Below are 11,248 nucleotides of genomic sequence, written 5' to 3'. Positions count from 1 at the left end.
CATTATTGAGAACACTCAGGTAACATCTAAGATTTTTAAGGTTGAGTTTTGCCTGAAAGCAAAATTCTGCTTTAAGGTAGAGTTTGAAACTCTATCTGAAGCATGCAAAATACTGTTTTGCGAATTCAAACTTTGTCTTGCTATTTTATTTTATTTTTTTAAATTTTTACTGAGCGGGGTTCGAACCCGAAATCAAAGGGTTCTAACGAAGGACAAAAATTAAAGACCGCCAATTTAATGGACCAAAATTAAAGACCACCCCACCCCAAAATAAGGACATTCCTGCGAATTGCCCAATCTTTTCCAGTTATCAGGTCATAAGGCCCAATGAAAATGCAGTTGAAGGACCAGTAATTTGTTGAAAGCCCAACATCCCTATATAAATATCAAATTGGAGGGAAATTTTCAATTAGACCAAAGAAGAACAGTTCTTGGCTTCCATTGTACTCTTCAGGTTTCACCATTCTTTCCCTTTTTTTTTTTTTTTTTGACAATTCTCCTCTCAATTCTTTGTAATTCTTTACCTTCAATACCCATGTTTTTTTTTTTTTTTACAATTGATAATTATTTATTTACTATACTTCATTAATGAAATTGTATTCAGATTGTAGTCACCATAGAAATTCAAAACGCCATAGACTCGATTTTTCTCTTCTACCATGCAAGAAACGTAGAGCAAATGTATTAAGTACAACATATTTACAAATAAAACCTCTTGGAATTCCTCTAATTCAAAAAACTACTGGTTCTTCCATTGATACTATACATCTCCAACCCTATAAACCTTACTCTATTGGCCGTAATTATAGCCGTTGTGATTTCATATTCGAAGACAATCGAGTCAGTAATATTCATTGCCAGATTCTTTTTGACCCACTGAACAAGAAATTGTACTTGTGTGACGGGTTATTTTTTCGTTCGAGAAAGTTTAGGGTTTCATTGAATGGGGTGTTTGTTAATGGGGTTAGAATTGCAAAAGGTGAAGTTGTGGATATTTGTGTCGGTGATGAAGTTTCGTTTGTCTGTGGAAGTCAAGGGACATGTTGTATGGGGTTACGGATAGGATTTTGTTTGCAAAAGGCTGTCTTTGTTCAGGAGGTTGTTGATAGAAATGTAGATGGAAAAAACAATGTATTACTCGAAGATTGTGCTCCGGCTAGGTATGCAAGTTATGCACTAATTGCTAAAGCAAATGTGTTGTTAAATATGTGTAGGGAAATATTAAGTAGCAACTATCCTGTGTCGTGTATCCACAAATGTGTTATTCTTGATTATGGAAAGGGAGTTAGATGTCATGGTAGAATTGGAGTCGATGAGGATTTTAAGTTTCCAGTGGCTAGTATTCTTGGAGTACATTCTGGTCAAAAAACTAGTAGGAAAGAGGTATTGCTGGTCGAGGGTGAACCTGGCCAGGATCGGAAATGTGATCTCCCCAAAGATTCTGCACTTGCTATTGAGGTGGAAACATGTGATCTTGATGGGAAGGGTGCAAAAGAAGTGAATAATGATGGAGCATCTCATGAGAACGGCGACAATGCTAATGGGAAAGAGGAAGCTTTATCTCTGGGGTTTGTGAGCAAGGAGGTTGTTGGTCAACTTGATGATACGATGAAAGAAAAGAATAGAGCTGGTGTTGTTCCACCTCCAGGAAAGAAGTTCGTTTTGAATCGACTGGCTAATGAAGGGCCACCAAAATTTTCAGAAGATCCTGATGCTGTATCATTGCCAGAGCTTCTTTATCCAATTGAGACTCTTGAACAGCTATTTATTGCAACATTTACTGCTGATATACCATGGTAAGTCAGACTTGCTTGGTTGCATTTTATTCAGCTTCTGCTTAAGCTGGAGTTTCTTGGAGCTCCCTAACGACCTGTGAAAAAACTGGCAACTCTCTAATAAAGTCAAGGTAGTCTATTACATAGTTTGGAATGTATATGGCCAAACTACATGTAGCTTTTGTGCTTTTCTTTTATTCTGAATGGATTTCTTCTTATAGGTTCCTGTCCTACTGTGAGATTCCAGCTGATCTACCTGTTACAATCGCTTGCCACAATGCTGAAAGGTGTTGGAGTTCCAGTCCTGATAAAAGAACCTCAAAGCCTTACTCAGATTTTCCAAAACTAGTTGTCGTGTAAGTTAACATAATTTCACCCCTTTTTTCACTCGGCTTTGCGAATTGTCAGGAGAATGCATTGGAAATGCTGGCTTTCTCTAATTGCTTAGGAATGTAACAATGGACAGCCTTTTGATCACGTGAATTCTTGATAATAGTTATCCCCCATTTCCTGAGGTGATAGCATTTGGTCAAGACCTGAGGAAAGCAGGCATTGGTTGCCATCATCCAAAGTTGCTTGTGTTGCAAAGGAGAGATAGTCTCCGTGTTGTGGTCACATCTGCTAATTTGGTGGCAGGACAGGTGCTTGTTTAATCACCTTTTCTCTCTGTTTTCTTGTGTGAATCAGCTCATTCTTTCTCTTAGAACTTTTTTATAATTATGTTATTAATTTGTGAACTTGAAAGGAACGTGCTTTTTGGCACCACTCACTTAACTATTCAGTTTTTCCTCTCTGCGTTTCCCTTTTCGTCAGTACACTTATTAATCTTGATAACATGTTAAAATAAATTGAGAAGAGGGAAAGAGAACAAGGTTGTGGTGCTTGCGGTAAGGTTGATTGCTAAAAGTTTTCCTAATTGAGCATATAGAATTTTTCTGACACCTGCAACGTCGTGTTGTGCTGCCAAGTAGAAGTTAAGAGTCCATCAGATATTCTTGAACAAAGAAAATCGTACATTAGAGATTGTCCTCAACTTTGAAGAGGGGTAATCTTCATATGCCGTTCCTACTGAGGTTTAAAAAATAGGTTAAGAAGGGCCCTATATCTTATGTATATTTGTTAATCATCTAAATGTTAGCTCGAAGAACTGTTTTCGTCCAGATGTACTAATGTTTTCAACTCAAATGCTGCAGTGGTGCAGAGTGACGAATACAGTCTGGTGGCAGGATTTCCCTCGCCTGGATGTACCAGACTACTTGTCACTTTTCACAACAATATCTGAAGAGAAAAATAATGGACATTTGGTATCTGATTTTGCTGTTCAACTAGCTGCATTTATGGCCTTTTTGGTAGCTGATGTACCGAGTCAGGCCCATTGGATCCTGGAGCTAACAAACTATGACTTTAAAGGAAGTGCTGGCTATCTGGTCGCCTCTGTACCTGGAGTCCACTCAAGTCGCATTCCTTCTATATCAAAACCAAAACATTTCTTAGGGGTCAGTACCCTCTGTCCTTGTGATTGTCTATCTTGCCTGATATAGAGTTGGTATATATCTTTCTTACGGTATAGTGCCTGATTGAACTGTTATTACTAAAGCAATTACTACCAGTTAGTGTTAAATGTTTGAAAGCAAATATAAAAGCCTTAGTACAGTGATCTGTCTTACTTTTGCAGCTTACATGTAACTTATATTATACTTTGTGGTGTTATTAAAAAAGTATCACAAGGTATTGCTGGTTGATGTGCAAGGGAAAAGGATGCACTAGCATATCTATAGACATCAATATGGAATATAAAAGTGAGAAATTTAGTTGCTGATGAAATTTGCTTAAATAATGACAGAATCTCTTGCTTTTCTCTCTGTTCCCCTTTTCCCTAAAACGATGAAAAGGTTTGTGATTCCCCATTTACCAAAGCACGGTTCTGTAAATGTGTGTTCTAGCTTTTGTGGACACTATGGGGTAAGAGTTGACAGTACATCTTAAGGCTGAGATTTGAGAAATATGAGGTTTCTCAAAACAAAGAGTTGTTACATGAAATCTGTAGAAAGATACTACTACGCCTCGGTCCCAAGCAAGTTGGGGTTGGCCATGTGACCATATTTCTCCATTTAAGCTCAACTCATGTCCATCATACCAAATAAAAATAAAAGTGAAAAATAAGTTAAATATATATAAGTAATGGTAATTAAATATAATAAATATTTGTTAGAGTGGGTGATAGTCCCACATTGGTTGGGGAAGGGACTGGTGGTCTCCTTATACGGACTTGGCAATCCTCCCCTCATGAGCTAGCTTTTGGGGTTGAGTTAAGCCCAAGGGTCATATCTTCATAAAATTAGAAGTTATCTATAATTTACTGGCATTTAAATCTCATTTGCCTTGGGGAATTGTAGAGTTCGAGTTTCTTGGCTGCATATTTCCGACAATTGTGTTAGCATTGTCTGTTCTCTTAACTTAATTTTGGAATAGCTCCCTGTTGATTGAGGGTGAGAAAGGTATTCATTTGAAGATTATCTAAATCAAACCCACCCCATTACATTCTGATACCAGTTAGGCCCAAGGGTCATATCTTCATAAAATTAGAAGTTCTCTATAATTTACTGGCATATAAATCTCATTTGCCTTGGGGAATTGTAGAGTTCGAGTTTCTTGGCTGCATATTCCCGACAATTGTGTTAGCATTGTCTGTTCTCTTAACTTAATTTTGGAGTAGCTCCCTGTTGATTGAGGGTGAGAAAGGTATTCATTTGAAGATTATCTAAATCAAACCCACCCCATTACATTCTGATACCAGTTTTCTGAATAAACCCATCCTTAAAATTCTGATATTATGAGAAAACAGGTCTGTTATTATAGGTTTTTGTATCTTATGAGCTGTGCAGTTTTGTAAATGCCCTCTGTATATGTCACATAGTTGAGTATTCTTTCACTGTTTTCTCTCTTTTTGCACTGCTATTAGTAAGCGCTTATCTGGAATCATTTTCTTTGTGGTTGGTAAAGTTGAAGTTTGAAGTACTACTACTGTAGGGTGATTGTTTGCCAGAGTTATGTCACTTTAAGTCAGTGGGTTCTGTTGAAGCATCAGTGGCTGGTCTAAGTCATCTCTTCCGTACTTCAGTGGATCTTAATGGAGCAAGGCTGAAGAAACTTGCAACTTACCTTGGGAAATGCAGTGAAAATGTATTTGGAATGTCAGAGGTTATTCTAAAGCGAGTCTCACATATACCAGCTGATGCAAATGCTGTTAGCATTCTCATACCTAATCCTGAAAATCCTTCTTTAGGGGGTAAATTACTTTGCACTTCATATCTACATATTTGAATAGGAAGATTGGCTGAATTGTACTACTCTTTCCTTTCCAGCATAGGTTACACACTTTCCTTTTAGTCCATTCCAAAAGAATAACAAACTTCTAAATTTGGAAACAATTAAATTTACACTTTTCATTTTACCATTAATGAGAAGGTTTTATAAGCACAGACAAATGTTTTGGCATGTTTTAAGGCCACAGGTTTCAAAAGTTTTATAGCCACACAAATGCTATGTCATGTTGTAGGCCACCAGTTTCAAAAAGGCTGAATACATATGCAGCCCCTCAAACTTGTCCAAAATTTTCATTGAGACACTTTTTTTTTTGATGACATGGGAACCTGCAGCCGCTACCCTTCGGGTGGGCACTTAAACTAAGACACTTAAACTACGGGCTGTTCCTATTGAACCCGTGAACTCAAGTTAAACTGTGCTATTAGATACATTTTATTGACATGGCATAGTTTGTGTGTTTCACGATTTTTTAGCGGGTCAGGCCATATACAATTTTTTTTTGTCCGTCTTCATTTTCTTTCCCAACATTTAGCTTGAATTATTCTTTCCCCTAGCAGAAGGGTCAAATTTAGGTTGTGAACAGGTGATGGCTTGGTTTTTTCCTGGAGATTGTTAACCAATCAAGAAAATAAAAAAAAGTCCAAAGTCCATTAGTCCAGTTGACATCTAACCAAAGATATATTAACTGTTTCCTTTTATTGTTTTGGCCGAAAAAACAATAGCCAATGCCGGAAAATCAATCTTACCCGTTTCTTTGATCTTCTCCTCTAAAACAAGCTCCTGAAATCTTCAAAAAACATACAACCATAAGTAACTTTCCCATAAATCTTCACTGGGAAAAATCACCGTCGACCGCTGCCTTGGCGCCTTCTCACCTTCTGTAAAGCCACCACTGCTCCGCCTTAATTCTTCCCTCACTTCTCAAAAACCTCATCAGAACCAAGATTAGCTTTTGATATTATCCATTTACTCAAATGGAAAAGATCTGCGCGAGGGAGGGGAGCCAGGGTGGAGGGTCAAGAAGAAGACTAATAATGACGGAAGATTCTGGAAATTTTTTGTGAAAGAGAGGTTTTTTAAAAAAATAAATTCCATGTGTCATGTATTTATTCGTTCATTTTGTCAAGTGATAGGCATTTAGCATCACTAGCTTTAGTTGTTTATGAGTGTGTGTAAGCCGAGTCTAATAGGCACAGAATGACTTGCGTTCAAGCGTTCAATAGGAACAATTTGTAGTTTAAGTGTCTGAATGAAAAATTCGGACAAGTTTGAGGGGCTGCATATGCATTCATAGTTCTTTCTTAAAAACTTTGTGCGTCTAACATTATGTCACATATTGGAACGGAGGGAGTATTATCTACGGTACCTGTATTAAAATGTAATGATAAGAATCTTCACTAGGGTCAGTTTGGTTTGATGCATGTTCGGACTCCTTAATTAGAGGAAAGTTTATTATAGATGCCAGTGGCGGCGGCTGTGACATATTAATGGTCAAAGCAGCTTGAAGAATGGAGTCTAGAAGTAATTTCGGGTTTATGATAATAGTTTAGTAAAAGCTGAATTTCTCAGTTTACTTAATACCTATATAAAAAGGAGCTCAGTCTTGTTCTCACTGACATCTTGCTTTCGGGTCCACATTGCTAGAGTGGCGGACTATTAGATCATATAGTGCTGTAAATTGGATATTCATTTGCATTCTTCTTTTCACCGAGTTATTCTCTGGTTATTAATTTTGAACCATTTCCTTTGCTTTATTGTGTGCTAGATTGTGTTCAACTTGGGTTTCTTCCAAAGAATTTTGCGAAGTGGGTTGCTCCACTCTCGGACAGTGGTCTTTTTGTGTTTTCTGCATATATTTTCTCAAGTGAAGTTCTTAGTGCTGCTTTAGAGGGAAGCAGCAGCAAAATGCAGTTGATACTGCATGTATCACAGGTATTCATCTGACTCTTTTAGATTATGCTATTGAACAGATTTGTCATGTGTCTAGTAGAGTCATATTGAGATCATAACTTTGCAGGGTCCATCCTTTTCAGCCATTTCAGAAATTATTAGAGGTGAACATGTTTCTGCAATTTGCTCACTAATTGCATCCCTTCAAAGGTGTTGGGGAATCTGGCGGCTTCAAGAGGTAATTTTCTGAAACAGGTTGGTTATACATGTCAAACTTAAACTGATTCTCATTTTAGTGTGATTATTAAAGAATAGTGACTATATCTTGGGCCTGTGGACATTACTAGTAATCATTTTTTTGGTGTCAGCCCCATAGAATGCTCTACCATGGGTTTATGGGCACTACGTTTAAGTTGTGACATATGATGCTTTTAAGAGCCATGCTCTGTACCCTTCTCATGTTGCCAGCTCAAGTGTAGCAGTTATAGTATTGAAAAGTCACGATCGATATCACAAAATATAATTTTTTCTCTTCCTTCTTCTGTTTGAACCGTTGTTTTGATTCTGATGGCTTACGTTGAATACCATGGTCTAACAGCTTATGAGGCTTAGACATGAAGCCAATTTAATTCTTACTGCATTATCCATCACTTTCACACCCGATTTTATTCTTAATGCATTATCCCTCACTTCCACGACCACAAGTTCTTCTAATTTTCTTCGAACAGTGTTTCGAAATGTATGCATAGGTGGAAGATGGAACAGACATCTTTATCTGTACCAGTTATTTGAATCCTGACTTTTTCACATTTCCTTCCATTGCATCTTGAGTTCAGGTTTTGGGCCAGTTCAAATGGCCGGAACATTTAGAAACTGATTTTGTATTTGGTGAGTATTTCATGGTTACTTGATGATCATCATGCTCTGTCCTTCAAATGTATTGATGTTTATCAATGATGATTATTTGCCGTTTTGTTAAGGTGCATCCTCAATTGGGTCCATCAATGCAAAATTTTTAGCTGCATTTTCAGCAGCAGGTGGAAAGCGGTCATTGAGGCTCTCTGAATCGGAGGAATCAGATCCAGATGTGAGTAGCTATCATTAAAACTTTAGCTTGAAGAATATATTATTGTTAGGTTCAAGTTTCATCCTTACTTTCCTGTTAGTGGGGCTGCTGGAGTGTGAGCCAAGAGTTGAGGAGCCCATCCATTAGAATTATTTTTCCTACCATTGAACGAGTGAAAAATGCAAGAAGTGGAATCTCGGCATCCCGGCGTATATTGTGCTTTTCACAGGTAGATTTATTTGATCTCTCCTTTAGGTCTTGAGAAACATATTTCTCTTTAGTTAATGCAAGGTTTTCTTCTTACTGTGATTGTGCTTGAGAACTGGAAGAATGAATTTGCTCTTTCTTATTAAGTTATTGAGCAATCATTTACTCCAATTTTAAGTAAAAAAATTGTACTTGGTATTCGTTTCTCAGAAAACTTGGCATCGGTTGAAAACTATGCGCATTCTACATGATGCGGTTCCTTGTCCTGGCTACAGAATTGGGTATCCCATGCATGTCAAGGTAAAAGCTGCCAGAACACAATTACATAATTCTTCTATTACACATATGCAGTTAATTTTATTAAGTCCTAATAGGGTTCTTCTCAAAACTCAACGTCAGCTTGAAAATTCTGTGTGATGAGTTGAGTATAGACAGTTGTTGCCTCTGTTTTTTCTGTTGAGGAACAATGAGGAAATCAGTTATTGTTCTGTACAAATGGTCCAATTGCTGTTTCACTATCTGATGTTGCTATTCTGCAGACAAAATTCCTTTGAGATATGCACTGAGTTAATTTGTTTCATGCTTTTCCAATTGCTTTTGGTGGTCTAAGCTTTTATTTGCTTGTCTCTTGTACTGACATTCTGGGAAGATCCTGATGCTAATTGCATTAGTAAGTATCTATTGGTGATTTTACTGCCTTATGGAGGTTCAATGTCTTCCCATAGATAAATGGCATGAATAGACTTTTGATGAGCTTTCTATCTAACTTAGATTGGCAATTTTCTATTTGATGTTTATGCTGGTCTGATCTTGTGGTACTTTTTAACCCGTGTTGGTTTTTATGGGAACAAATGGACATGTTTTTTTCATCTTCTGTAGAAGTCTCATCAGAAGACTTGTTAGTTTTCTGGGTTTTGGGTTTTCACAGCAGTGGAAACTAATAAATTTAGATTTGAGCAAAATATTTTAGATTCAAATGGAGTGCTTTTACATGCATATTATCATTATCTGTGACCATTTGTTGTTTCCTGTGCGTCGATTATCGTATTCATTTGTGGTAGTTACGGCTATTTTTTTCCAGATAGTTTTATCATGCTTTTTGTAGTATTTTGCCTTGACTTTTTATACTCCTTTCTATTGCTTGTCCTTGTGCTGAAGGTCTACCGGAAACGACCTCTCTACCTCCTAAGGTAGGAATAAGGTCTGCGTACACTCTACCCTCTCCAAACCCCACTTTGTGGGATTTCACTGGATATATTGTTGTTGTAAGAGACCCATCACAATTTCTTTGGTTCATAACAGTGTCAATTTTTAGATTTAGATAATTAGTTCTTATTCATGTTCAGTACTCACTTAGAAGTCCTAATAACGAAAAGAAAATATGTGAGGTGAGCAGGTTGCTCGAAGAAGATTTCAATCGAGGAAAGATGCCTCCTCCTTCGGATGGGTTTATTGTGGATCACACAATTTCAGTGAAGCTGCATGGGGGCGTCCGGTTTCTGGTTCACTTGACAAGAAAATCAATGGAAATAAAAGTTATTCTAGTTTACGTTCGAGACTTCATGTCTCTAATTATGAACTAGGTATCTTATTCATTACTCCCCCTTCAGATGCTGAAGGCAAGACGAACCAAAAGACAAACTTGGACGATATAGTTTTACCCTTTGTGGTTCCTCCACCAAAATACAGACCTGCAGACAAACCTGCTACCCCACAGGAGATGAGGGAGGCATTGGCTGAGCAAACTCAGTTGCAGAGTGATGTATGTGAGGCAGCAAAAGAGGCAGACGAGTGTATGCAGGAAGAAATTCCTGAGGAGGAAGAGGAAGTGATTGAGGCTACTGACTTTGTTGTTAAGGAGAAAGAAGATGAGAAGGCTTATGCTGAGAAACTATGGAGTCAAGTTGATTCCTCCGAGAACTGTTAGAATCTTATACAGCAAAATAGTGTAGGACTAGATATACTGGGGAGCTAGGTGCAAGCCATTCTGATGATACTGCAGTTTTAAAGCGTCTCTTTTCTTATTACTTTAGGGGTCAGATACTCGTTTCGAATATAAAAATTGTTGTATGATTATAGTTGAAAAGGAGAGTTTAGAAATATAGTTTCAGTGATCTGGTGAAAATGTATGTGTGATGGTAATTGTAAAGTTATAGAAAAGGACAATGTATAAGTCATTTATTGAAGAAGAAATAGAAAGGTTTGTTGAAGACGGTTGTTTGGACAGATTCTTTCTTTTGATTTTTCTACCATTGACTTAGGATGTCAAAATCTGGCACGTTTTCCTCAAGTTTGGTACTGCAGAATTCTTCAATTTTCATTAACGCTGGAAACTCAGGAGATATTTTATACAAGTATTGGTTTTAGCATCTTGAACTGGTTACCTACAGTTGACATTCAGCTGTATCTAAATTCTAATATCTAAAAACGGCCAATTGAATAGCCGACTTTTTTCGTCCCCAGTTAATTCCTGAATTTGTGCACACTTAATTACAACTTCATGACAGTTAGTGCAATTATTAGCTCCCCCTCTATTGTTGACAAGAAGAAACTTGTTACTCTCTCTGCCCCGATTTAGGTGACATATTTGGAGTTTGAGAGTCAAACTTAATTACTTTGATCGTGAATTCGGACATACAATTTTTTTATTCTGACTGTGAATTCAGACATAGAGTCTTTAAGTTTATTTTAAAAAATAATTTACATATTTAAAAATTACATAAAAGGTTTTATAAGTCACAAATTAACAATTTAAATATTTAAAGAACATACGAATAAATCGAAAGACTTTCTAATTTGATTCTCAAAAGCGAAACAATCACATAATGCATAAGTTAAGACAAAAGGATCCATATAGGAGTAAACATTATTCCAATTCATGCATCTTGCTCATGCTTTTGTCTGACTTCATCAAGTCAAAAGAGAGCAACTCTCTTCTTTGGGTCGAGGGTGACCAATAATGGGATGACACGATGTAGAGAGA

General features: G+C 37.1%; 1 protein-coding gene across 3 annotated transcripts; it reads left to right on the top strand.

The window, feature by feature from the left end:
* Window positions 1-351: 351 nt before the first annotated feature.
* LOC132633125 (uncharacterized) lies at window positions 352-10,475 on the top strand. 3 transcript variants are annotated; one of them, XR_009579577.1, is made up of 13 exons: window positions 352-1,796; window positions 1,997-2,131; window positions 2,272-2,416; window positions 2,969-3,271; window positions 4,806-5,064; window positions 6,868-7,034; window positions 7,120-7,230; window positions 7,829-7,880; window positions 7,973-8,079; window positions 8,159-8,287; window positions 8,476-8,565; window positions 9,424-9,530; window positions 9,662-9,799. XR_009579577.1 is itself a non-coding variant. In XM_060349348.1 (12 exons), the coding sequence occupies exons 1-12, from the start codon at window positions 589-591 to the stop codon at window positions 10,190-10,192; spliced, it is 3,237 nt and encodes a 1,078-aa protein (XP_060205331.1). In that variant the 5' UTR covers window positions 366-588; the 3' UTR covers window positions 10,193-10,475. The 3 variants fall into 3 exon arrangements, 2 of the variants coding, with proteins under 2 accessions (XP_060205332.1, XP_060205331.1); XM_060349348.1 differs by lacking the exon at window positions 9,424-9,530 and having other exon boundaries at window positions 366-1,796; window positions 9,662-10,475; XM_060349349.1 differs by lacking the exons at window positions 8,476-8,565; window positions 9,424-9,530 and having other exon boundaries at window positions 360-1,796; window positions 9,662-10,475.
* Window positions 10,476-11,248: the final 773 nt, after the last annotated feature.

Source organism: Lycium barbarum, chromosome 3, assembly GCF_019175385.1.
Source record: "Lycium barbarum isolate Lr01 chromosome 3, ASM1917538v2, whole genome shotgun sequence".
Taxonomy (NCBI): Eukaryota; Viridiplantae; Streptophyta; class Magnoliopsida; order Solanales; family Solanaceae; genus Lycium; species Lycium barbarum.
Note: the sequence above shows the minus strand (reverse complement) of the source record. Positions and strands in the feature narration are given on the sequence as shown.